This window comes from Passer montanus, unplaced genomic scaffold (assembly GCF_014805655.1).
Source record: "Passer montanus isolate IOZ18808 unplaced genomic scaffold, ASM1480565v1 scaffold59, whole genome shotgun sequence".
In the NCBI taxonomy this organism is placed as follows: domain Eukaryota; kingdom Metazoa; phylum Chordata; class Aves; order Passeriformes; family Passeridae; genus Passer; species Passer montanus.
In genome coordinates, this window is record NW_024370926.1 from 634,953 (window position 1) to 661,222 (window position 26,270).

Sequence of the window (26,270 nt, forward strand, 5' to 3'; positions counted from 1 at the left end):
TTACACCACTCCTGAGATGTCACAGGGGTATTTTCATCCCAGTACCAACAGCTCCAGGGGCAGAGTTTCTATGTGCTTACACTCCCCATTTTGGAGCAATGGAGATCTGAGCATTTACTAGGATTTGCAGTGCTTCATGCTCTCCCAATCATAACTAAACCAAATAATCAATACAGCAACAAGGATTTATGTCTCACAGATGTGAGATTGATCCTGGCTCGTTTTCTCAGTCAGACAGCAAGGACATAAAAAAGGAGCCTCAAACTTGTCATTAACTCCAACTACAGACCCAAAAACCTTAAACCTGGCCAACTCCTCTTTAAATTTAGAAGTGTGGGCGTGTGTCTTAAAAAAGCTACCATCAGCAAAACAGGAAAAAGTTCCCTCTTCCCATCTCCACTGCCTTGCCTGCCCGAGTCTCCAGGAAGGATTAAACTTCAGGTAGTTTGCATAAGCAGTTCATGTGCTTGGTTTCATGCAAAAGGTGTATAAACCACAAATAAAAACTTACCAGCCCTGCTCATTCTTATATTTGTAAGCAGCACCAAGAATGTGACATAATGTACCTCCAGCTTTGAAATCCATGAAGCACTTTGCCTGAAACCCAGAAAACAAGGAAAAACAATGACACTGACTTTTATGCAATTATTTTAAACAAATGCAGATGGCTTAGCTGAGTTTTAGACATAGAACATATCAAATGAAAGTTAACTTTCAGATGAAACACTTCTGAGTTTGAGGTTCTCCTTTCAGGATGCTTCCTGAAGATTAAATGTATTTGGATTAAGCAGAATTCTTTGTGTTTGCAAGAACTTGATGTATCTGAAAGCTCCAAGTAGAGCTGTAAAAATCCAAAGCACTCTTTGAACACCCATTTCATAGTAAATTAAACCTCAGATCGTAGCTGTCAGGGAAGCAGCTCTTCATCTGTATGAGAGCATCAAACCAGATGATCAGGAATGAGCACCCGCAGCAGAACTCGGATATTCCACACTCCATCCCTGCCCCAGGGAAAGCTGTGTGTCAGGAGCTGCACCTCTGCCCTAAAACACCAAACCCAGCTCATTTCTGCCCTCCCAGCTCCACCTGAGTCACCCATTGCAAAGCAGGGGTCCCACAACACCCAAACAGGGGCACAGGGAGGCTGCAAGCTTCAGAGTCCTTTCTCTGAAAGGTTATTCAAAAACCCCTGTTTCCTGAACAAAAGCCCAATTTTTTTCTGATACATTTTAGCCTGGAATGTGCATCTTTCCTGCTCTCTCTGGTCAGGATGGCTGTGCCTGGAAAAGGCAGCTGCTGGCAGAGTCCTCCTGGAAATGGAGACAGAGGATGGGGCTGAAGGCAGGACAGGAAGGGACAACACCAGGATCTGCTTTGGTCGTGGATTATTCTGTGTTTCTCAGTAAATATAAAAAAACTTGCACAAGGCACAAAGCAGAATCTGGGGAGTTGCTCAGAGGCCAAGCTCTGGTTACCACCAGGGGCTTTCTGCTGGGAGAGGAGACCCCCACAAACAGCAGCACTCCTGAGGATGCACTGAGGAGTGTCTCCTGCTGGAAGTAACAGAGATCCAAGTGCTGTAAATTAACCTGAGCAAATTTGGCCAGATTAGAGCTTTGAAGCAGCGAGAACAAACACAGGAACAACATCTTTATGATGCCAGTGCAACGTTTATTGCCCATTTTAAGATAAGACAAATTGATTTAAGGCTCAGGAGCACTCCAGTGGTTTATGCACTTGAGGAATGTGGGCAGGTTTATGGTTTGTGCTGCCACATCCAAGTAAAGCTCTGTAAAGCTCCCCTTGTCCCTGAAGCTTCCCACTATCACTGAGGCATCAGGAGAGGTGGTGAGATCTTAATGGCACCTTGGGGTGCTTCTGGGTGCTCTCAAAAGCCCAGGAGATTCACAAAATCCCAAATAGTTTGGGTTGGAGGGACCTTAAGGTTCAGCCAGCACTCCCCATGCTGTGGGCAGGGACATCTCCCTGTCACTGGACACTGGAGCAGCCTGGCCTGGGCACTGCCAGGGATCCAGGGGCAGCCACAGCTGCTCTGGGCACCTGTGCCAGGGCCTGCCCACTCTCAAAGGGAAGGATTCCTTCTAAAATTCATTTGGGAATTGTTCCAGGATTCACCCCATGAGTGAAAACCCTTCCAGTGAAGGAGTGTGCACACCCCACCCTCATGGAGAGGTTACAGGGGCAAAACACCTGCACAGAACAAAGGAGGGACTGTCCTGTCACGTGCACCCACAGCCACAGGAGCTCTGCCAAGTTTTCAGGCCAGCTTCAGCTCCAATGGGCTTCCACCTCTTACCTGGCCACAAATGATTCCAGCTCTGTGCAGCCACCCCAAAGAGCCCCAGGGGCACGGCCCCAGTGCCAGCACATCTGTGGCAAAGCTGGGCACACACCTCCCTGCTGGTGCCACCCTGACAGGACCAGGACACCTGTCCTGCCCACAGGCCTCCCTAAAGCACCCAGCTGGCATCAGGCTGGCACCCTGCCCTCCTCCCAGCTCTGTGCACCCCACACTGCCCGGGACAGGAGCCTCTGGGTGTGGGCAGGGCTCCAGGCTGCACTTTGGAAGCAGCAGCCCCCACAGTGCTGATATTGGTCCTGGCTACCTGCATCCCAGGGGATTGGAGAACCATCCCTGCTGCTGCAGAACGTGGCAAAGTCCTTTCTCAGCCCTGGCAACTTCACAAGTCTGGAGTTTAACCAACCAAAACACCTAATGGCAGCTTGTTTGCCTTGGAAGGTGCATTTTACTCACTCAGTTTAGGATGCACCAGTCCAGATTTGACTTAAAACTGATGAATTACACTGAGTTTTAGTAGAAATAAAAATCTTCCCAGAAATCAGTTCAAATACAGAGAGAAGAAGCTGTATTACACTGCAAATGTGCACTAAGGAGAGGTGTGCTACCCCAGCCCTTCCAGAGGGTGCAGTAGGAGGAGCTGGGCAGGGCAGGGATGTCCCAGTGCCCTGGCACGGAGCTGTGCCAGCAGAGTGAGTTTTAGTAGAAATAAAAATCTTCCCACAGCATTCCAGAAATCAGTTCAAATACAGAGAGAAGAAGCTGTATTACACTGCAAATGTGCACTAAGGAGAGGTGTGCTACCCCAGCCCTTCCAGAGGGTGCAGTAGAAGGAGCTGGGCTGGGCAGGGATGTCCCAGTGCCCTGTGCCAGCAGAGTGAGAGCCCCAGCACAATACTCACAGGAAGCTTTGTGAAGGCAGGATTGGTGACATGTTTTCCAAAGGCATCTTCCTGGAACTGCAGCAGCTGCACCACCAGCCCAGCCAAGGTTTTATTGGTAGGAGCATCTGCCTGGACGTACTGCAAGACAAGAAGCACACGTTGTTGGGGACAGGAGGCTGCAGTGGAGGCTGCCTGGTGACACCCAGCTCCCTCCTACAGGGCATTTTGGGATCCCTGCGTGGCTGGGAAGGGGTGGAGGGGGATTGCACAGGAGCAGCACCCAGCACAACCATTTTCCAGCTTGAGGCTGAACAGCCAGCACTCACCTGTGGCTGAGGCCCAGCTCCCAGCCGGGTTCCAGACAGGGATTAAGCAGCCAGGCTCATCTCAGCTCCTCATAAAGGAGCAGGCTCGTGCTGCCCACACACACAGAGCTCTCTGCAGCCACCTCACAGCCTCCTGCTGTAATCAACTCCCAATTAATCCTCAGAGCAGCCCTCTGCTATAAATAGGATGTCCTGCTCAGAGGGAAAAGCTGAGCCACACAAAGGCGCTTGTGATGTTTTGGGACAATCTGAGCAGCTCCCGAGGTTCAGTAAAATTACATTTATATTGTGAATGTAAAATCACAGCATGGAACATTACACCCCTCCCATGGTGCTGAGTTTCTGTCACCCTACTATTCAGTATTCACTCACTGGATGTCACCTCCTTGCTGTGCCAGGTGACTGCCAAGAGGAGAACAAACATCACTTTTCCAGGTAGAACATGGAGCAATCTGAGCTACCCAGTCTCTCAGCTGGGTAACTCTCAGCTTTTCCTCTTCCCTCAAATAAGATTCTTCTAAAACCCCTTAAAGAAAAAGCTTTTGAGACCCATACCCTCCAAGTTTTAAAGCTGTGCTGCCAAATACCAGCCAAACCCAACCGAGCTTTGCAAAGCATCAGCTCCAAAGCCAAAGGCACCACAAGGGCTCAGAGTGAATGGAAACAATTAGAGTTTCAGTGTCTGACCACCCTGAGACGAGAGTTCCCCCAGCAGTTTCTCAGGAGCAGGCACATATCTGAGAAATTAAATCTTCCCAGCTCAAAGGACACAAATTCCTGTGGGGCTCCCGAGTGTCCTGGGTATAAATCCTGAACTAGCAACACGAGCCTGGAAAGAACTGAAGGCTAACATTTCAAAGCTGCATTTCAATCTGCCCCCTCCCTCCCCCAGGAATTAATGTTTTAATTATATCAAAATCACAGAATATCCTGAGTTGGAAGGGATCCACAAAGATCACTGAGTCCAACTCCTGGCTCTGCACAGGACTTTGGACAAGGGGAACAGCTTCCACTGCCAGGGGGCAGGGATGGATGGGATCTTGGGAAGGAATTCCTGCCTGGGAGGTGGGCAGGCCCTGGCACAGGTGCCCAGAGCAGCTGTGGCTGCCCCTGGATCCCTGGCAGTGCCCAAGGCCAGGGTGGACAGGGCTGGGAGCCCCTGGGACAGTGGGAGGTGTCCCTGCCATGGCAGGGGTGGCACTGGATGGGCTTTAAGGTCCTTTCCAGCCCAAACCAGTCTGGGATTATATGAACCTCCTTCAAAAAACAAATCCAAAAGTGGCATCCTTGTATGGACTTACTCTACTTTTATTTTTTTCCAGTTTTCTTCCTTCAGAGAAAAAGGAAAATTACATGAGAATGCACCTTGCAAAGCCTATTCTTAGACAGGTGAACTTTTTCAGACAATCATTCCTTTTCTTGCAGTTTTACCTCTTGCAGGAGGCACTGACAGCTGGAAGCTGTAAAGGAAGACAACACCTTCTCATCCTCCTTTGCACTGCCACTATCCTGCAGGTCCTTTTAATGAGAAGCCCGTTACCTTGCCTGAGGTTCCCTGAACAATAAGGGAGAAAACCCTTCAAAAAGCAGCCCAAGACTCCCCTCCCTCATTTCTGCATCCTAATGAGCAGCACAAAGGGGTCTTGAAGCAGTAAAACACAGCAGAATTTCCCAATCAATTCACAGTGGGTTTGGGGGACCACAAAGGATCAAGTCCAACAGCTCTCCAGGTTCTCCCCTCATGTCCACAAAATGATCTTGCTGCAAATAAAGGTTTTTAAGCAGTGAATTCCAGAGGACAGAATGATGTCCTGTTCCATGAGAGGATTTTGCTCTCATGCTGAAATGCCAAAGCCCCACTGGCACAGCAGAGTTTTCCAACCTTTCCACAATAATTAAAACACAAATCTATCTTTAAAGAGAAAATGTGTGGTCAGAAGGCAGAGTGTGAGCAGCAGCAGAGGGAATCACTGCAGCCAGAGCTGCACTGCAGCTGCCCTGGAAGCGTTTGTCACCCATGGGGACAGAGGCAGAGGCAGCTCTGATGTGGGCACTGAGCTCCAACAGCCACACCAGCCCTCTGTGGCCCTGTGCCCACACCCTCCCCAAACAAAGGGCACTGCAGCTCAGAGCACCACACCAGAGCCAAGGGAAACCCACCCTGAAATGCCTGGGTTTGGGTCAAAGCCTGGTTCCTTTCAAGGTGAGACACAGAAGAGCTGCAGGCAGACCCCTCCCTGGATCCAAGGCCAGGCAGGGTCCTGCCAAGGACAGCAGGGCCACAGACACTGCCAGGGCAGCCCCTGGGGATGCCAGGTGGTGCCAGCCTGACACGCTGGTGGCACAACTGCTGTCCCCAGCAGCTGCCAGGAGCCAGCCTGTGCCCTGCTCCCATGGCAGGGAGGAGATCCCAGCTCTGCCTGGAGCTCTGCCCTGCAGACCCCCCTGGGCATCACCCCCAGCTCAGGATGTGCTCAGACCCCTCTCCAAGGGGGTCCCAGCTCTGCCCCAGGGCTCCCCTGCTGAGCTGTGCCCTGATCCCCTCTAACCAACATCCCACCTGCTCCTTAAAAACCCCCTTAAAAATCCTCCTGCTTCCCAAAAATCAACTGCTCCAGCCTTTTGTCTCCGAGGGGCAGAGCAGCCAGAGCCAGCAGGGTCAACAGATGGATATGGCTCTGGATAGTGCCCTGGATATGAGCAACATTGGGATGGCTCCTCGGGGAGCTCAGCTGCAAGGCCAAGGTCAGGGGCTGCATCCTTCATCAGGCAGCTGCTAAAACCCCTCCCAAACCACCTCAGAAACAGGTCTTACAGACAATGAGTAACTGCTTTGGGACACCCCATTTTGATATGGGGGATGTGGCTTACTGAGAAAGGAACTGCCTAAACAATGCACAACGCTATAGATAAATGACCATTAATAAAATAAAGAGAGAATTGCTCAGTTTACTGCTGAACTGTGAGTTTCTAAGGAACTATGTTATATATATAATGGGCATCAAGGTGCCTTTTACAGTCTACTCAAATTACTTTGAACAAGGGATGGAGGGACAGGACACAGGGAATGGCTTCCCATTGCCACAGAAAAGGGTAAGATGGGACACTGGGAAGGAATTCCTGGCTGGGAGGGTGAGGAGCCCTGGCACAGGGTGCCCAGAGCAGCTGTGGCTGCCCCTGGATGTGCCCAAGGCCAGGCTGGACAGGGCTTGGAGCCTGGGACAGTGGGAAGTGTCCCTGGGACACTGGGAAGTGTCCCTGCCCATGGCAGGGGAGGAATGGGATGGGCTTTACGGCCCCTTCCCACCCAAACCACTCCAGGATCCCGTGACTTTGCTCTGTTCAGGTCTGTCAGATGCCCCAGGACTCCAAACCCATTCCCAGCTCGCAGGGAAGCAAGGCTCCAACATCCCTGGTGCACCCACACTGCCTGGGAAGGAGCTGGGCACCCCCTGCATCCCTTGGAGCACAGAAACAACACAGACCAACTTCCAGACACCACACACACACACTGGGAGCGGGAGGGAGCCTGGAATAAATCAGCTCAGCACATTACTGATAATTTCACTTTCTGTCACTGTGTTTGGCACCTATCAGTGAGTTTTTCAAGGTGCAGCGTGAGTCTTCCACACCACTACTGACACCTCTTTCATTCTTAATTGTACTCTGGAGACACAGATATTGATAATTTCACTTTCTGTCACTGTGTTTGGCACCTATCAGTGAGTTTTTCAAGGTGCAGAGTGAGTCTTCCACACCACTACTGAGACCTTTCATTCTTAATTGTACTCTGGAGACACAGAGAGCTCCCCAACAGCTGCTGGACTCTGGAGACACAGAAAACACTTCAATATTTAAGTCTTGTCTAATCCAGAGTCAAAAGGAGCAGCTCTCCCACTCTCCCTGTCCCTCAGGACCTCTGTGTCCCTGACCGAGCTCGGTGCTGCTCTGGGACTGTCTCCAACTGGTCCCCAGTGTCCCTGGGGCTGGGCACACCAACTGCTGCTGACAGCTTCACCACTGAGATGTACAAACACCTATTTTTAAGAGCATAAGCTGGACAAAAGCCAGTTAAAATCACCATGTACCTCTCTGGAAAGAGCCACACACCTACAGCGGGATGAAAACAGGCACAGGATGAACCAGAGTCCATTTACAGCGCACCCAAAAGCCAACCAGCCCTTCCCTCTGGCGTGTTAAGGCTCCATCTGTAAGTACTGGTACCAGCTTTCTTGTTTCCCCAAACCAAAATTACTTTTCACTTTTTAAAAGGATTGTCACGGCAACACTCCAAAACTCACTCGCCCTGTAGAGTCTCCTTAGCCCAACTCCAATTACTTCCAGAGCCACGAGAAGGAAATATCTAATTTTTATAACAGTCCCTAATAGAATAATATAATTTATATAATATAATTTGTACTACTATTAATAATAATAGCAATAATAATAACAGCAACAATATTATTATTATTGTTAACAATTTGAAAGGAGGGTTTTTCCCTTGGCTCCCGTTGCTGCACCACACAGCCCTGCCCAAGCAGTACCAGCCTGGCAGGGGGTTTAGAGCCACACAAACACTTTCCGTGCCCAGCAGGGCACCTGGGCCCCGCTCAGAGCAGCGATTTCCCGGGATCCCGGGCGTGCTGGGCCAGGACAGGCAAAGGGAAACGCACAGCTCCCCCGGGCGTGGGACAGCACGGCAAGCGGAACCAGCCCAACTGCACGAATGTTCTGTTACACTGCCCTGGCAACACAAAGAGCCGGAGCTGCGGCTTCACAGCGCGCTCCACACCCCGAGGCAGGCTGGAAGGAGCTGGAAGGACTGGAAAAACACACCCGAGCCGCGCCGAGCCGCGCCGCGCCGCGCCGCCTTCCCCCGCGGCTCGCAGCGCCGCTCCCGGACTGTCCCCACACAAAGGGCCCGAGCGACAGCCGGGGCTGCTCCGCGGGGGAGGCCCCGGGCCGGGAGGCACCGGGCATTCCGCAGCCGGGGCCCGCAGCGCTCCGAGCGCGGCTGCCAAGGTACACCGGGCCGTGCCTCACCGGAACGCAGTTATAAACCAGCACGTGGGGGGGAAAAGCACATAGAGAAAGCGGGGCAGCCGGGGCGAGCCAAGCGGGAGAGGAGCCCGAGGAGCTCGGGGCAACACGCGGGGCTCAGCGCGGCTCCGGGGGTTTTCCTCCCTTCCCAGGATTTTCCTCCCTTCCCAGGATTTTCCTCCCTTCCCAGGATTTTCCTCCCTTCCCAGCGCTCCCCGCAGCGCCGGGGCGCGGCCGGAGCGAAGCCCGGCGGGGCCGGGACCTGCCCGCGCAGGAAAGCCGCCGCCTGGGGCGGGCGGGCAGCGGCCGGGCCCCGGAGCAGCGGGAGCGGCCCGGAGCCACCGGGGCTGCCCCGCACACGGCCCCGGGCAGCGGAAATGTGCCCGGGGCTGCCCCCGACCCGCCGCAAAGGGGGTTCACAAAGAGCGGCGGAAAGCTCCGGCCCCCCCCGTCCCGTCCCCGGCCGCCCGCCCCGTGCCCGCCGCCCCCGCCCGGCCGCACCTTCTTGTAGTGCTTCCCCAGCCACACGCGGACCGAGTCGAGCGCCGCGCATGCGCCGCGCCCCGGCCCGCGCCCCGCCCACCGCGGGGGCGCGCCCGGGGCCGGAACGGGAACATGCTCGGGGGCTCAGAACGGGAAAGGGAATGTGCTCGGCGGTGGGAACGGGAATGTGTGCTCAGGGACGCGAACAGGAACACCGACGGGAACGTGAACGTGCTCGGGGATGTGATCGGACGGGCCAGCGGGAACGCGCGCGGCGCTGCCGTGTGGCCACGCCCCTCGGCCCGGCCACGCCCCTCCTCCGGTGCCCGCCGCCCCCGCCGGGCCGCACCTTCTTGTAGTGCTTCCCCAGCCACACGCGGACCGAGTCGAGCTGGGACACGGTGTCGGGGCTCTCCCAGAACTTGCCGGCCGGGCCGCCGTCCTTGCGGCGCGCCGCGGCCAGCGCGGGGCCGGGCCCGCCCGGGAACGGGAACATGCTCGGGGGCTCGGAACGGGAACGGGAATGTGCTCGGCGGTGGGAACGGGAATGTGATCGCGCGTGTGCTCGGGGACGCGAACAGGAACACCGACGGGGACGTGAACGTGCTCGGGGATGTGATCGGACGGGCCAGCGGGAACGCGCGCGGCGCTGCCGTGTGGCCACGCCCCTCGGCCCGGCCACGCCCCTCCTGGCCCCGCCCCCGCCGCTCCCGCTGAGGGACCCCGGGTCCCGAACCCTCGGGACCGGCCAGGAGCGCTCCGAGCGCACCGCCCGTGCCCCCGGGACCGGCCGGGAGCGCTCCGAGCGCACCGCCCGTGCCCCCGGGACCGGCCGGGAGCGCTCCGAGCGCACCGCCCGTGCCCTCGGGACCGGCCGGGAGCGCTCCGAGAGCACCGGCCGTGCCCTCGGGACCGGCCGGGAGCGCTCCGGGTCCCGAACCACCGGCCGTGCCCTCGGTACCGGCAAGGAGCGCTCCGAGCGCACCGCCCGAGCCCTCGGGACCGGCAAGGAGCGCTCCGGGTCCCGAACCACCGGCCGGGATCGGTCCGGCCCCCGCCGCTCAGTGCCGGTGTGGAGACCCCGAAGTCCAATTAAGGAGTAAATTGGGCGCTGACATAATTACCCACAGGTGCCTGCAGCGAGTCCTCCCTGCTGGCTGCCTTCATCTTTCCACACTCACATCCAGACCCATGGAATGGGTCATCAGCAAGCAATTTCTCCCAAATTTCCTTTATAAAAAACACTTATTTTTGAGTCTCTACTAATGGTTTATTTGCGAATTGAACTTTACAGATTTTCTTTTTAAAGGCAAAACCGTGTATATAAGTTAAAAACATATTTTAGTTCAAACATTAGCAAATAGAGTGTGAAAAAGTCCATGAGTAAAATCACAACCCCAGAATTAAACCGTGCGTTGCGTTACTGTGGTTTGTAAACGTCCCCGTGTCCCTGAACACCCCGGAGCAGAAATAAACACCTGCAGGAAAGGAACCTCTGGAGACCCAGGGAATAACAAACCCGCCAAACATCCCGAGATCCCAACCTCAGGATTCCGGAGCTGCCACCCTGGAAAGGCAGCACAGCGAGACCGGCCAGGAACAGCGCCGGGGATGTGGCTGCTCCGGGCAGCGACCGGGACCGGGACCGGGACTGGGATCGGGGTCGGGATCGGGCCTGGCCGGGTCCCACTCCGGGATCAGAACCGGGATCGGGACCGGGATCGGGATTGGGCCTGGCTGGGTCCCACTCCGGGATCGGGACTGGGATTGGGATCGGGACCGGGACAGGGATCGGGCCTGGCTGGGTCCACCCCCACTCCGGGATCAGAACCGGGATCGGGGCCGAGATCGGGATTGGGCCTGGCTGGGTGCACCGGGCGATCGGGACTGGGATCGGGATTGGGACCGGGACAGGGATCGGGCCTAGCTGGGTCCATCCCCACTCTGGGACCGGGATCGGGACCGGGACCAGGATCCGAACGGGTCCCACGGCGGGGCCGCGGCTGCAGCGCCCCCACAGGCCGCGCCGCCCATTGGCTCTGCCGTTGCCATGGGAACACCCCTCACCGCCCATTGGCTCCGCCGTTGCCATGGCGACAGACCCCGCCCCGCGCCCACGCGAGGCTTCGCGCTGCGGCGCCGCCGGCCGGAGGGAACGCGCGGGCCGCCTCACTTCCGGGGAAGGGCCGGAAGTGAAGCGCGCGCCGCGCCGGAAGCGCGCGCGGGGGCTGCCGGGAGCCGTAGTCCCGAGGGCGGCCCGGCGGCGGCAGTCGCGGTGCGGAGGTCGGTGCCGGGCGGGCGGGGGTCGGGCGGCGGCGCCGGGAGCGCGGCTGTCCCGCAGCTCCGTCGCCGCCCGGGAGGCTCCGCTCCGCTCCGCTCCGCACGGAGCCGCTCTCCCGCAGCTCTGCCCGCCCGTGCCCGCCCCGGTGCCGCCGCCAGCCCCGTTTCCCCCGGTGCCCGCGGGAATGGCGGGTGCCCAGCCCGGCCCCGGGGCTGCCCGTGAGCACCGGCTGCCGCAGCCTCCGCTGTGGCCCGGCCCGGGGAAGCCCGGGGAGCCGTGAGGCACCGTGCGGGGAGCCGGGCGGCAGTGCCGGGGCCGGCTGTGCAGCCAGCGGCAGCTCCCCTTTGTTCTCCTCACAACGCAGCCGGGCTCTGCCCCCGGCAGCCCTGCCGGCTCACCCCGGCACCAGGAGGCAGAGGTGCTGTGCTGTCCCCTTGTCTCTCCCAGGGATTCCCTCCTGAAGCTGTTCCCCAGTGGATCGAGGAGCCCCCACAAAGGCCCAGCTCCTTCCCATCCGTGGGGGTTTGATCTGACAGTTTCTGTGCTGCATTCCCTGGTTCCACTCTTGGCTTTGCAGCAGGAGCACTGAGCCTGTTCACGAGTCTGTTCTAACAAACTTTCAGTGCCTCTTGTGCCCCCCGGGGCTCTGGAGTTTGCTGGGTGTGAGGCTCCAGGCTCCCGTGGATTCTCATTCCAGCCGTGCCATTGCCTGTCCTGTGTCACCCTGGGCCATTTCCTCCCAAACCCAGTGTCCTCAGAGCCCCCACATCTCTCCTGTCACCAGACAAAACACATTTTGAGTCTTCCAGTACCCCTGTCCACGCTGGTGCCGCTTCCCTGCGTGTCCCTGGGGCTGCAGCAGCTGCCACAGTTGGACACTCCTGCTTCTTTGGGATCAGGATCTGCAGGAGCACACCCTGGGGTTTCCCCCGGGCTGCTGGACGTGCTAAAAGTCACTCCCAGGTGGGGATCCTGGTGTCAGGTCCAGCGGATCCTGCATTCTCCTCGCTGTCCTGCCCTGCTGCCCCCCAGTCTGACTCTGACTGGTTCCCAGTAAGGCTCCCAGCCCAGCTGGGATCTGCAGGCAGCATCACACAAACAGCTGGGCTGGAATCTTGCTTACCCAAGGGGATCTCAGGTGTTCATCTTGGAACCTCATCCCCAGAGGGTTCTCAATTTTCTGTTTCTTGCTCTTGAGCAGGAAATACCATTTCCATCACTTTTATATTGCATTGACCCGTTCAATTGTGGAATGATTTGGGCTGGAAGAGAGTGTAAGGATCATCCAGTGCCGTGGCAGGGGCACCTCCCACTGTCCCAAGGTGCTCCCAGCCCTGTCCAGCCCAGCCTGGGACACTGCCAGGCATCCAGGGGCTCTGGGAATTCCATCCCAGCCAGAATTCCCAATCTCCCATCCATCCCTGCCCTCTCTCAGCTCAAAGCCACTTTTGGAAGAGCCCTTTTCCCCAGCCAGCTGAGGCATTCCTGTTCCTGCTCCCTGAATTCCCAGCAGGGAATGCTGCAGTTCCTGCCCCCGGAGCTGAGGGAGGCGTTCCCTGGGGTACCCCACACAGCTGAGCCCCCTCTGGTCAGAGCTGGGCAGGGGGATGTGGCAGTGCCCTGCAGCAGCATTCCCTGTCCCACTCCTGCTTCCCTCTCCCCAGCACTTCAGGGATTGTTTCTTTCCTCTTGGAGGGTACTGGGCTCACCAAGCCATCCCAAATCCCCTTGGGGCACCTGGAGCCAGGCTGGCATGATGGCCAGGAAAGGGCACGGGCTGCTGGGTGCCAAGCTCAGCCTGGGAGGCTGGCTCCAGGACCATGAAAGAGCTCCCTGACTTTGTTCTCTGCAGGGATTCATCACAGCAGGGACATTCCCCTCTGAGATTCACCACGGCACACGTGGGGTTTCGTTTTTGCCAAGTCAATTTGCTCTGTTTTTATGGATTTCATCCTTGGGAAATCCAGGTGTGGCCCTGGCAGCCAGGGCAGGTCGGTGTCCATGGGGAAGGAGCCATGGACAAGGTGTCACTTCCAGAGAGGTGGACAGAAAATGGGCTGGGTTTATTTGAAGCTTTTTTTTTCTTTTTTTTTTCTGCTGCTGAAGTAATTTTGTTTTATTGAAAGCAAAAGTGAATAATTGGGATGATAATTGCATGCACAGGAAGTCATTGATGGGGACAGTTAATGTCCACAGAATCCCAGAGTATCCTGACTTGGAAGGGCTCCACCAGGATCGTGGAATCCAGCTCCACACTGGCTTTGTGTGTAAATGCTGACCTTCAGTCCTCACCCATCTGATCTGAGTTTATAGAAAATCCTTGTTACTCTTTCCAAGAATCCCTGCAGTGTGTTTAGTACTTGGCATCACAGATAAAACACCCCAAAACAAAGTTGGTTTTCTTATTGGAGTGAAGGTTATTTTAGTAAGAAATTAAGTGGGAAGTTTAACACAGTTTCAGTAAAGAATGTTATCAGAAGTACAGTTCTCCTTCTTCTCCAGTTATTTTTTCCCCTTTAAAGGGAATAATGGCAATAATCTGCTTCATCCTGGCCTAACAGGCTTTAAAAACCCCTCATTTCCACCCCAAAGCCACAGCAGAAGCAGCTGAACCCCTTGAAAGGAAGTAGCAATTCTAACTTGCAGTTTCTCTGTGCTCCCTCCTGCTGTCCCAGGAAGGCCTTCCCGCCGGGATGGAGATGTTCTCGCTGAATTCCCTCAAAGGTAAGAGCTGCACAGCCTCACTGGGGCCTGTGCTCCGGGGGCAGCTGCAGCAGGGGCTGAGGAGGAGGAGGAGTGCTTTGTGTGAGGAGGGAGCTCAGCTGTGTCCTGGTGGTGCAGCACGGGGGATGTGGCAGGGAGCTGGGGCAGGGCAGGATTTCAGGGGAGCAGGGAGGAGCCCTGCAGTGTTAGCCAAGACATCAGGCATTTGTTTGCTGTTCAGCTTCGAGTACAGGCTTTTTCCCTTTTAATTTTGCCCTCCTAAATATTCCTGTATCCCTCAGTACCCACTCCATGAGCTCTTTGTCCTTGGGATTTGATCCTGTAGTACCTGTCACTGTCACCATGGCTCTTTTCCCTGCCATTGCTTTGCCAGCCTTCCTCTCAATCATAGTTTGTCCTCAGAAATCCCTCCAGTCACTGTTTCCTGTTCTAACTTGTGGATCTTTCCTGAGCTCTGTTACTTGGTTTTAAAGAAAGTGGATAGAATGGACTAAAATATTCCAGCTGAGGCAGAGGGACCCTCCCTCCATCCCAGGGAATTCATCCTTCCCGTGGCACTCAGGAAACCCAGCTGCCCTGCTCTCAGCCACCAGCACTGGGGCTGCTGGATTTCAACCAAAAATCCCAGAATTCTCCCCAGGCTGGGGCAGGAGTTGTGTACAAAGTCACCTCAGCTGGGAGCAAAGCCCCTCTGCTCCCCCAGATCCTGCCACTGGGGGTGGAGAGATGGAACTTCCCTGGTGAGGGCTGGTGGTTTGTCACGGCCAGGCTGGGTCTGGGACTCTGGGATGCTCCAGCCCTGGGGATAAAGGAATTCCTGGATGAAACTTGGCTCCTTAAGGAGCTGCTGCCTCAGCACAGGCCTGGCTGGAGGGGCAGGTGCAGCCCAGCTCCTCCCAGGAGCTGCCAGAGCTGGGAGGTGGCTCTGGGGATCCTGCCTGTGCTGCCTCACGCTGCCCTCTGCAAACCACACACCCCTGGAATCGGCGCCTTCGGGAACTTTCTAATAAATTCACTCTTCACTGCTCTTTCTGTGCCCACAAGATAATTTTTTATATCGTTTTTGGTGACAAACCACCAGCCCTCCTCCCCCCTGACTGTCCCTGCACGCTGGGACTGCCTCTCAGCCTCTTCCCCCAGCTTTTCCAGCCCCCTGGCTGTGTTCCCAAGATTTCCCAGCTTTTCCATCTCCCTGTCAGTGTGTTTCTAAGGTTTTCCCAGTTTTTCCAGCCCTCTACCTGTGTGTTTCCAAGGTTTTCCCAGCTTTTCCACCCCTGTCTGTGTTTTCCAAGGTTTTCCCAGCTTTTCCAGCCCCCTGCCTGTGTGTATCAGAGGATTTCCCAGCTTTTCCATCTCCCTGTCTATGTATTTCTGAGGTTTCCCAGCTTTTCCAGCCCCCTGTCTGTGTTTCCAAAGTTTTCCCAGCTTTTCCAGCCCCTGCCTGTGTGTTTCCAAGATTTCCCAGCTTTTCCAGCCCCCTGTGTTTCCAAAGTTTTCCCAGCTTTTCCTGACTGTGTGTGAGGTTTTCCCCAGCTTTTCCAGCCCCCTACCTGTTTCCAAGGTTTTCCCAGCTTTTCCAGCCTCCTGCCTGTGTGTTTCTGAGGTTTCCCAGCTTTTCCAGCCCCTTGCTTCTCTGTTTCCAAGATTTCCCAGCTTTTCCAGCCCCCTGTCTGTTTCTGAGGCTTTCCCAGCTTTTTCACCCCCCGTGTTTCCAAAATTTCCCAGCTTTTCCAGCTCCCTGTTTCTGTGTTCCCAAAATTTTCCAGCCCCCTGCCCATGTGTTTCCAAAGTTTTCCCAGCTTTTCCAGCCCCCTGTCTGTGTTTCTGAGGTTTTCACATATTTTCCAGCCCCCTGCCCATGTGTTTCTGAGGTTTTCCCAGCTTTTCCAATCCCCTCCCTGTGTGTTTCCAAAGTTTCCCCAGCTTTTCCTGACTGTGTGTGAGGTTTTCTCCACCTTTTCCAGCCCCCTACCTGTGTGTATCAGAGGATTTCCCAGCTTTTCCATCTCCCTGTCTATGTATTTCTGAGGTTTCCCAGCTTTTCCAATCCCCTACCTGTGTGTTTCCAAAGTTTCCCCAGCTTTTCCAGGCCCTGTCTGTGTGTTTCCAAGGTTTTCCCAGATTTTCCAGTATTTGCCTGTGGGTTTCTGAGGTTTTCCCAGCTTTTCCATCCCCTGTCTGTGTTTCCAAAGTTTTCCCAGCTTTTCCACCCACTGTGTGTTCCCAAGATTTTCCAGCTTTTCCAGCCCCTGCCCATGTGTTTCTAAGATTTCCCAGCTTTTCCAGCCCCCTGCTTCCAAGATTTCCCAGCTTTTCCAGCCCCCTGCCCATGTGTTTCCAAAGTTTTCCCAGCTTTTCCTGACTGTGTGTGAGGTTTTCCCAGTTTTTCCAGCCCCCTGTCTGTGTTTCCAAGGTTTTCCAGCTTTTCCACCCCCTTGCCCGTGTGTTCCCAAAATTTTCCAGCCTCCATTTTCTTCCAGTCCTCCTTGAAGATTTTATTTCCAAACCACCTCAGTCAGCTTTTCCAGCCCCCTACCTGTTTCCAAGGTTTTCCCAGCTTTTCCAGCCTCCTGCCTGTGTGTTTCTGAGGTTTCCCAGCTTTTCCAGCCCCTTGCTTCTCTGTTTCCAAGATTTCCCAGCTTTTCCAACCCCCTGTCTGTTTCCAAGGTTTTCCCAAGCTTTTCCAGCCCCCTGTCTGTTTCTGAGGCTTTCCCAGCTTTTTCACCCCCCGTGTTTCCAAAATTTCCCAGCTTTTCCAGCTCCCTGTTTCTGTGTTCCCAAAATTTTCCAGCCCCCTGCCCATGTGTTTCCAAAGTTTTCCCAGTTTTTCCAGCCTCTTGCCTGTGTGTTTCTGAGGTTTTCCCAGCTTTTCCAGCCCCCTGCTTCCAAGATTTCCCAGCTTTTCCAGCCCCCTGCCCATGTGTTTCCAAAGTTTTCCCAGCTTTTCCTGACTGTGTGTGAGGTTTTCCCAGTTTTTCCAGCCCCCTGTCTGTGTTTCCAAGGTTTTCCTGGCTTTTCCACCCCCTTGCCCGTGTGTTCCCAAAATTTTCCAGCCTCCATTTTCTTCCAGTCCTCCTTGAAGATTTTATTTCCAAACCACCTCAGTTTATCCCTGAATAAATAGTAAAAATCACGGTAAAACAGTAAAAATAACAGTTTGTGCAACGTGCTGTCACAGGATGAACACAGGACTAATTCCCTGCAATGGAAGGAGTTCTTGTCCTCGTTAGTGGTCTGGGTGATCTTTGGATGATTTTTGAATGAACAATCAGTTTTGAATGATTTCTCTCATTTTGGACCAATCCCTTAAAATTCCTAATCCAAGTGCCAGAATAACTTCATGTCTTTCAAAACAAAAAGTGGGGTTTTTGTCATCTGGTGCTGATTCAAGATCTGGGTTTGTGTTTCCATTTGGGTTTGTTTGGTTGGTTGGTTTTTGTTGTTTTTTTAAAGTAAAAGAACCTACAAAGACAAATCAGTGGCTAATTCAGAGGTTCTAAAAAGTGAATCCAGGAGAAGGCAAACTTGGTGTAGTAAGATTTTTTTTGAGTGTTCAACTCTTCTAAAGTTTTTTTTTTCTTTTTTTTCCATTTTTAAAAGTTTGTTTTGTTTTTTTCTCTTTTTTTCCTTTTTTAAAAGTTTGTTTTGTTTTTTCTCTTTTTGTTTTCCTTTTTTTTAAAGTTTGTTTGGTTTTTTTTTCCCTTTTCCCAAAAGGGTTTTATTTGATAACTTTATTTGTCTTGAACCTCTTCTCGTGGAGCCCAGGCTTTGTAAAACTGAACTGTGCCATTGCATTAGTCAGTACTTTTTGCTTTATTGAAGATTTCTCTTTCTGATTAAAAAAAAAAATCAGAAAAAATACCAAAACAAAAACACTAAAAAACGTAACCCCTTCTGCATCACGATGCTTAGCCAGCCATTCATGTTAATTTTCCCTTTACACACACAATACTCAGTAATAAAGCCTTTGACATAAAAATGAGACCCTGGTTTAAAGAACTTTTTTTTTCCCTTTTTAAAAGTTTGCTTTGTTTTTTTGTTTTTTTCCTTTTTTTAAAAGTTTATTTTGTTTTTTCTCTTTTTTTCCTTTTTTTTAAAAGTTTGTTTGGTTTTTTTTTTCCCTTTTTCCAAAAGGGTTTTATTTGATAACTTTATTTGTCTTGAACCTCTTCTCGTGGAGCCCAGGCTTTGTAAAACTGAACTGTGCCATTGCATTAGTCAGTACTTTTTGCTTTATTGAAGATTTCTCTTTCTGATTAAAAAAAAAAATCAGAAAAAATACCAAAACAAAAACACTAAAAAACTTAACCCCTTTTGCATCACGATGCTTAGCCAGCCATTCATGTTAATTTTCCCTTTACACACACAATACTCAGTAATAAAGCCTTTGACATAAAAATGAGACCCTGGTTTAAAGAAATGCAAAACTTAATGGTAACCCCAGTACAGCCAGGGCTGATGCAGATTAATTGCTTAGGAAAAAAATAAATTCAGATTTAAATAAATAGTCCTGTAGGGTGGGAATTTCAGCCAGCTTTACAGCCTGAGGAATTCTCTACCTGGACATGAAATGATTGGTGTGGAACTGAGTGACAGGAGGAGCTGGGAGAAGCGGGGAATTATGATTTATTTCATGAACATTCTAAGATCTTTATCAAAGGTTTTCATTTTAGATCGCACAGATTTGAGATTCGATCCAGATTTAAGTTCTTTAAAAGACTTAAAGCTTATAAAGAGTTGAATTTTTCCAGTGTTTATCTCAGATGTTAGCAAGGAGCAGCTGGGTTTTAGGGATAGCACTTGGCCGTGAGGGTGGGACAGCGGCTCTGGGCGCTCCGGTGCTCCCGGCCGGAATTCCCGGTGCTCCCTGAACGCAATTCCCGGCCGGAATTCCCGGTGTTCCCTGAACGCAATTCCCGGTGTTCCCGGCCGGAATTCCCGGTGTTCCCTGAACGCAATTCCCGGTCCCATTCCCGGTGTTCCCTGAACGCAATTCCCGGTGTTCCCTGAACGCAATTCCCGGTGTTCCTGGTCCCGTTCCCGGTGTTCCCTGAACGCAATTCCCTGTGCTCCCCGGCCCCAATTCCCGGTGTTCCTGGTCCTATTCCCGGTGTTTCCCCGGCCCCATTCCCGGTGTTCCCTGAACTCAATTCCCGGTGTTCCCGGCTCCCTGAACGCAATTCCCGGTGTTCCCGGCCGGAATTCCCGGTGTTCCCTGAACGCAATTCCCGGTCCCATTCCCGGTGTTCCCTGAACGCAATTCCCGGTCCCATTCCCGGTGTTCCCTGAACGCAATTCCCGGTGTTCCCGGTCCCATTCCCGGTGCTCCCTGAACGCGATTCCCGGTCCCATTCCCGGTGTTCCCTGAACGCAATTCCCTGTGCTCCCCGGCCCCAATTCCCGGTGTTCCTGGTCCTATTCCCGGTGTTTCCCCGGCCCCATTCCCGGTGTTCCCTGAACTCAATTCCCGGTGTTCCCGGCCCCATTCCCGGTGCTCCCCGGCCCCAATTCCCGGTGTTCCTGGTCCTATTCCCGGTGTTCCCAGCCCCATTCCCGGTGCTCCCCAGCCCCAATTCCCTGTTCTTCCCGGCCCCAATTCCCAGTGTTCCCTGACAAAATTCCTGGTGTTCCCCGGCCCCAATTCCCGGTGCTCCCTGGCCGCAGTTCCCGATGCTCCAGAGCCGCAATTCCCCAGGTTACCGGCTCAATTCCCGGTTCTTCCCAGCCGGAATTCCCGGTGCTTTTCTAGATTCTACCGGGAATACCTACTTCATTCTCTAACTCCATCTAGCCTCTGTTCCAAGTCAGCCTTCCCAAGGCATCGCTCCCACGGCCGCAATTCCCGGTGCTCCCGGGCAGAATTCCCGGTGCCCCACGGCTCCGGAGCCGCGGCAATGCTGCGGGCCGCGGCCAGGGCAGCAGCTCCTCGTCCTTCCCGCCGTCCGTGCCCCCTTTCCCCGCCGTTCCCGCTCCGCTCCCGGGCGAGGCCGGGCCCGCGGCGGGGCGGGGGAGCCGCCACATCCCTCCCTCCATCCCTCCCTCCATCCCTCCCTTCTGCCCGCGGCGCCGCCGGGACCGGGATGCGCGGCCAGGGAGAGGAGCCGCCGAGCTGCGCAGGTACCGGGGGGCGCCGGGGCAGCCGCGGAGCCGCCGCGGGGCCGCCCTTTGTTGGCCGGAGCTGGCTTTCCCCGCTGATTCCCCTCAAGGTCGCCGGGCCTGGCCGAAGCTCCGGCCGCGGCTGACGCCGGAGGAAAATCCCCGAGGAGCTGCGGGCCGGGCCGGGCGGGCCGTTAGGGCCGTTCCCCGCTCTCCGGGCGGGGATCCCGGGCAGAGCCCCGGGCAGCGGGCCCGGTGCTGAGCGGCCCCGCAGCCCGCCGGGCTCCCGGCGCTGGCCGCCGCTCGGAACATTGTCCCGGCTGGATGTCAGGGCTCTGCGGGCCCCGGTGGGAAGGGGGAATGCCTCGAGAGCTGTCGCTGCTGTAAAAGAATGTTTAAAACTCGCCTTTGGTGTCGTGTTTTGAGTCGCTTTTTGTTGGGTCATGGAGCGTGGAGAACGCTTGGAGCTGGAGGGATGCAGTGGTTGTGTGCCAGAGGTTGTGACTTGAACCGTTTTGCCTTAAAAAAAGCTCTGTTTTGGTTTCAGTTTTCTTTCATGGGCTGCATTTTGGAAATTGGGAGTGTTATTATAGTTGAACTCTTTCTTTCTTTTTTTTTTTTTCTCAGCCCTCATGCTTCTGTGTTTGGTGTTTTTTTCCCATGCTCCAGCGTTATTAAAGTTATTATTTTCTCAGTAATTACTGGATTCTTTGGGTCTTGGTTCCATTTGTCTTTCAGAAGCTGCTGAGTTTTATCTTGGAGTTCAGAGTGGGATGTGGGATGGTCTTTCAGTTGTTACATTCAAGCTGTTCAACAGAGCAAATTAACTCCCTGCTAAAGCAAGCACTGAACCACCCCAAATTATTGTTTAATGAGCTGCTTCAGGTGTTGCCTGAGAAAATGAATAAACCAGGATTTTTTTTTTTCCTCTTCTGTACTTCATCCCTCATCTCGTTTTTTTCTAATGTGTTTTCAGGCAGTCCCTGAGTGCTTTTATTTTTGGTCTTCAGTTCACTCATCCTCCCAGTTTGTGTGGTGGATTTACCATGGAAGGCTCTTGATCCTGAGATGGGAGTGTGGTGATACTGGAATTGTTTCCAATAATGGATTTGTTTTGGATGAACAAATAAAAGCCCTCAGGGTTTTGTGAACCTGTCCGACCTGTCCGGCTGCTCCTTGAACACGTGCAGATTATAAATGCAATTTGAAAAACCTCTTTCTGAGGTCGGTTCTGAGCCCTCAGCTTGTGGGCTGCTGTCTCATTAGCTGTCCTCATTTGGCTGCTTTGTTATTAGCCTTGGATGCAAATGTGGAAAAATCCACTCAGGCCCAGGCCAGCTTCAGAAAGTCACTGTTAGATCCATGTTGTTATCTGAGGCCTCAGGTTTTTGGCTCCCTGTGGGGTTTGGGGAGCTCAGTCACTTCCCCCTCGTTCCTGAGGCTGCCCCTGCCCTTGGCTTTGCTCCTGCTCTGTCACTGATTAAATTTGTCCTGTAGAAGCACAGCAGAACTTGGGCTGGAGCTCTGGATCCCTTCCTGGAGCAGGGCAGGCTGCTGAGGGGGAGCTTGGCCACTGCTCCTTCTCCTCAGCTCTTGGAGGAGCCTGCTCGGTGTTCCCTGAGCCCTCCTTCAGCCAGGAGCTGCACGTGGGGTTTAGTTTGGGTGTGTTGAAAGGAGCTGTGGTCAGGATGGCTGGGGATGGTTTAAAGCCCCCCAAGTTCCCCAAAAGCCAGGCTTTGGTGTACTCCGAGCCAACTGCCAGGTGGAACCTTCTGTGTCTCCCTCCATCTCTGCATTGGAGCATGTCTGGGCTAATTCCTTGTGAAATTGGATATTGTGGAGCCACAGGGCTTTTTTTCTTCCTTGGGGATTTTTGATGTCTTGGGAACACATTTGGATTTATTACTTGAATTTATCATATCTTGAGGACTTTTGTCTTTGACAGTTTGTCCTTGGTGCTCATTTGTTGCTTTTCCAGGGAGTAGGATTGGAGAGAAGAGGGAAACGGATGGATCTCCTCTGTCCTCCTCGAATGAAGAAGACTTTGGGCTGTTTTGTGCTCTGGTACCTGAGTGTTTCCACTCCTCAGATTTGGAGGGGTTTGGGCCACTCCAGCTGGGTGGTTTGTTGGTTTTGGGGTCTGGTCTTTGTGGTTTTCAGTGTAGCTTGGAATTATCCTGGACTTTCACAATCACATTAAGCTGAAGCACTCACTGGCTTTGAGGAACTTTAATTAGTTAATTGGCTTCTTTGATAGCCCCACCCTGACTTGTCTGCTCTCCAAGACAGCTTTTAATATTCCTTCATGATGTCAGGGCTGTGGTTGGGTGGCATGTGTGGCTCTGTGGGGAGTGTTGGGTTGTACTCCTTGTGCTCCCACTGACACAATTCCCACCAAACCCTCGGCTGTGGCAGACCTGAGACACTCCTTGGAGCACGATGCTGAAAATCCCATTTGGCAGGGAAGGGAAGGTTCTGCAGATCCAGTTCTGCACTTGGGGCTGTTTCAGTAAGAGCTCCGAGGGAGGGATGGCTCCCTGCAGGATGAGACCCTTTCAGCCCTGGAACTGGGGCAGCAATGGGCTGAAGGTGATCCAGCAGCCCTTGGCACAGTCAGAACGTGCTGCTGAATGTGGCGTTGTGAGCTGGGGAGAAAACACTGCACCTTGCTGGGAGTTCTGAGCCTGAGCTGTCACCAGAGCTGGGCTTTGTTAGTCAGAGATCCTCTTTGCCCCTCTAGAGCAGATTAAATATTTAGTCTTCACTGAGGAGTCACCTCAGAATGTGAGAAACTGCCTCTGTCATAGGTAATTGCATTGGGGGGCATTATAGAAATGTGCTCATTGCACTTCTTATCACAGAATTTCCCAGGTTATTGTTTGTGAAAGAGCAAACAACCGGAAGCCAAATCACCAGGCTGATGCTGGAGATTTGCTTTTTGCTTTTCTTTTTAATTAGTGAGTTGAATGGAGCATTTGGGAGTTGTGTTGTTGCTCCTCCCTCTGTTAGTCCCACCAATGTGGAATGGAATAGAGCTGCAGAGTGCCAAAATCTTGGACACTTTTCCAGTTTTCCTGAGCAGGCCAAAGTCTGAATATAGAGCAACTTGCTTCAGTAGATAGAAATAGCACATTTGCTGTATAATTACAGAAACTGGGCTCATAGGTTTTTGTAAGGCTGAGACCATTTTCCTTTTCCCTTGGCCAATATATAGAAGGTAATTCACAGAGAAATCATGTTCATAAATCAGAGTAATTCCTGTAGTTCCCCTAGGGTTATCCAATGCTACTGAAGGCTTTTCTGAAGATCCAGGTGGTTTTTCTATGGTTTGCAAGAAGCAGTTTCAAAACTGAGTGTCAGCAGTGCATCTTCTGTGTGAGCTGTGGAGCAGGCTGCTGGGTTTTGCTGGAGAGGGTGATGGGATCAGCAATGGCTTTTTGTTCTCCCTAGCCAAATGTCCAAGGCAGTGTCAGGCCTGCAGTGGCACAGCAGAGCTCTGCTCTCTCTGAACCTCCTGTGCATTCCCAGTTGCTCCTTTCCAGCTGGGCCCTCCTGGGACAGCATCACAATGAGCAGCTTCTCAGAGAGCATCTCTTGCACTGCCTGGGGGACAGAGCCTCTCCTGAATTCTTCTTGCCTTGAACATCTCAGAAGTGTCCAAGGCCAGGCTGCATGGGCTTGGGGCAGCCTGGGATAGTGGAAGCTGCCCCTGCCCATCTGTTAAACAAATGAATGCAAGATCTTCAAGGTTCTTTCCAACCCACACCATTCTGGGATTATCTGCAGTTCCTGTGTTTCTTCATGGCAGTAACTCCAGAATCAGTTCCCGGCAGACTGTGGTGGCACATCTTGGTTGTCCTCATTTCTCCTTGCAGTTGGTGGCTCAGTTGGAAATTCTGGTTTCTGGTGTTACCAGTGATCTCTGTGCTGGCTCCTGATTCATTGCTGAAACTTACCCTGAGTTCCTGCAGGGGATTCAGAAACTCTCTGAAAGGGAATGCTCACCCCCAGGGTTACCCAAGTCCTGGCTGCCCAGGGAGGGTGTGTGGGATGAGGCTGGATGTGGGATGAGCTGTGCTTGCTGCTGCAGAGGGGAGATCCCATCCCTCTCCCTGTTCCCTTGTGCTGCTTTTGGTACCTGCAGGACTGTGCTGGCTGATTCACTGGAGAGCCCAGCAAAAACGTGTGGGTTTCCTTTTCCTGCCTTGGCTTTCTGTGGGGTTAGGGCTGCAGATTGGATCCCTGCACATCTGCCTTAGTGGGAGTGCTGGAGCCTGGGAGAAGGGGCAGCTGGAGCTGTGAGACCTCCCTGTTTGTGAGGTGTAGGAACATCTGGAATTGTTATCACATTGGTCTGATCTCACTGGACCTGCTGCTGGGAAAAAAGGCCCTTCCCATGCTGGCCATGGCAGTGGGGCGGGTGGAGGAGCTGGAGCAGCTCCCTCACTGCCAAAACTGCTGGAGTTGGTCAGGGAGCAGGTTGGGACGGGAGGTGGGTGTGACATGGCTCTGTTCTGGTCAGTGGGATTTTGTTTTTATTATTGTTTTAAATGAGTGATTTGATGTCCCCTGAATATCCCCTCCCTGCTGTACCCTGAGCAGCATTTCCCTGTGGGGGCAGGGGTCAGTCCCACCTGCCCTCTGTCCTGCTGCCCCTGGGCTTGCTGTGTCTCCAAACACTGTTGGCAAACTCCTTTCCAGGAGCTTCTCTGAGTGATTCAGTATTAAACCACATTCCCAGGATCTAATCCAGCCATCTCAGGCATTTCAGGAAGAAGTCCTCAGGCATTTTTGCATGTTCCTCCACTGGTTGGATCTAATGTGTAGCTTCTGAGTCCCTGGATTTAACCCATGGCTGGGGGGGACATTGCAAACACCCAGACTGTGCACAGTTTTTACTGCTCAGTTGGATTTTGATATTGAGGAGAGACAAACAGAGCTGGTGTGGAAGCAGCACAGGCTCCATGCTGGTGACAGTGGCTGGGGGAGCCCAGGGGTGCCCAGGTGGGCACAGCCAGGGCAGGGACTGTCCCCTGTGCTGGCCCTGCTGAGGGACCCGCTGGGATCCTGGGGACAGCTCTGGGCCCTCCCAGCAGGAGAGCCCTGGAGGGGATTGGACACAGGGTGGGTTTGATGATCCTGGAGGTCTCTCCCAACCTCAGGGATCCAGGAACCTGGAGATGCTGCAGGTGAACCCTGGACCCTCTGCCTGCCCTCTGTCCTCCCCCTTCTGGATGGGACTGCACAGCAATTGGAAGACATTTAATTCTTCTTCTTTTTTTTTCCAGATTCCAGAGATTTACTAAAGGAATTTCCACAGCCTAAAAACTTGCTCAACAGCGTGATTGGCCGAGCCCTGGGCATTTCCCATGCCAGGGACAAGCTGGTGTACATCCACACTAACGGGCCGAGGAAAAAGGTAACCCCATGCTGCTGGGAGGGTGGCACACACAGAGTGGAAGGGAGCCACAGAACTGCTAATCCTGGAAGCAACTTCCCAAAGAAAATCATAGGAGAGTTTTAGTTCCACTTAAAAGTTGTGTGATAATCCTGCAAACAAGAAATATTCTCACTTCCTATTTTTCCTGATCTTCATGTCCTTTAAAGGTGTATAAAGGCAGGTGCTGTTCCTCTTTTTGTGTGGATATTTTTCTTTTAAGTGATTCGCTGTATCTGGCCTTTCTCAGCAGAAAGACACATAGTCTGTGCTTAAAGGTGTCCTACTGCCTCTAGAAAATTGAGATTTCAAAGCTGTCTTTTAGCCCTTAGGACCCCTAGATTTGATTGTAAGTTCCAGTGGAATAAATTCCGAAGCCTAGAATGTCCAGTTGTGAGCAGAAAAGAGGAGTCTCTGCAATGGAGGGAGTCTTCTAATAGTACTTAAGAGCAGAATGAAATGCAGCCTCTTTGAGGAATTCCAAGGAAACAGTTTTCCAGGTAGTTTGAGCTGTCACTGGGATGCCCAAGGCCCAAATCTGGGTCTGGGCTGTGAACTGAGCAGGAATTCTTACCTAATGGTGCTCCATGGTCAAGGCTGTGCCTCCTCCTGTCACACCAGCCCTCATTCCAGAGCTGAAAGCCCTTTCCAGCTGAAGTTTAACTGTAACCTACATTCC

General features: G+C 53.4%; 2 protein-coding genes across 4 annotated transcripts in view; one reads left to right on the forward strand and one right to left on the reverse strand.

Moving 5' to 3' along the window:
• LOC120510611 (SWI/SNF complex subunit SMARCC1-like) overlaps window positions 1–20,779 on the reverse strand; it is a 41,933-nt gene extending 21,154 nt beyond the window's left edge. Inside the window, exons 1-4 of one of the 2 annotated variants that reach the window (XM_039726594.1) lie at window positions 20,201–20,779; window positions 9,403–9,537; window positions 3,223–3,342; window positions 512–597 (exon numbers count right to left, since the gene is read on the reverse strand). In XM_039726594.1, coding sequence (XP_039582528.1) covers window positions 512–597; window positions 3,223–3,342; window positions 9,403–9,537; window positions 20,201–20,599 — 740 coding nt within the window. In that variant the 5' untranslated portion in view covers window positions 20,600–20,779. Of the gene's footprint in view, window positions 1–511; window positions 598–3,222; window positions 3,343–9,071; window positions 9,109–9,402; window positions 9,538–20,200 lie in introns of those variants that run through there. The other variant, XM_039726595.1, reaches the window with a different exon arrangement.
• DHX30 (DExH-box helicase 30) overlaps window positions 11,235–26,270 on the forward strand; it is a 32,914-nt gene continuing 17,878 nt past the window's right edge. The window contains exons 1-3 of one of the 2 annotated variants that reach the window (XM_039726585.1): window positions 11,235–11,336; window positions 14,010–14,058; window positions 25,443–25,573. In XM_039726585.1, the coding sequence (XP_039582519.1) occupies window positions 14,028–14,058; window positions 25,443–25,573 (162 nt within the window). In that variant the 5' untranslated portion in view covers window positions 11,235–11,336; window positions 14,010–14,027. Of the gene's footprint in view, window positions 11,337–14,009; window positions 14,059–20,045; window positions 20,176–25,442; window positions 25,574–26,270 lie in introns of those variants that run through there. The other variant, XM_039726584.1, reaches the window with a different exon arrangement.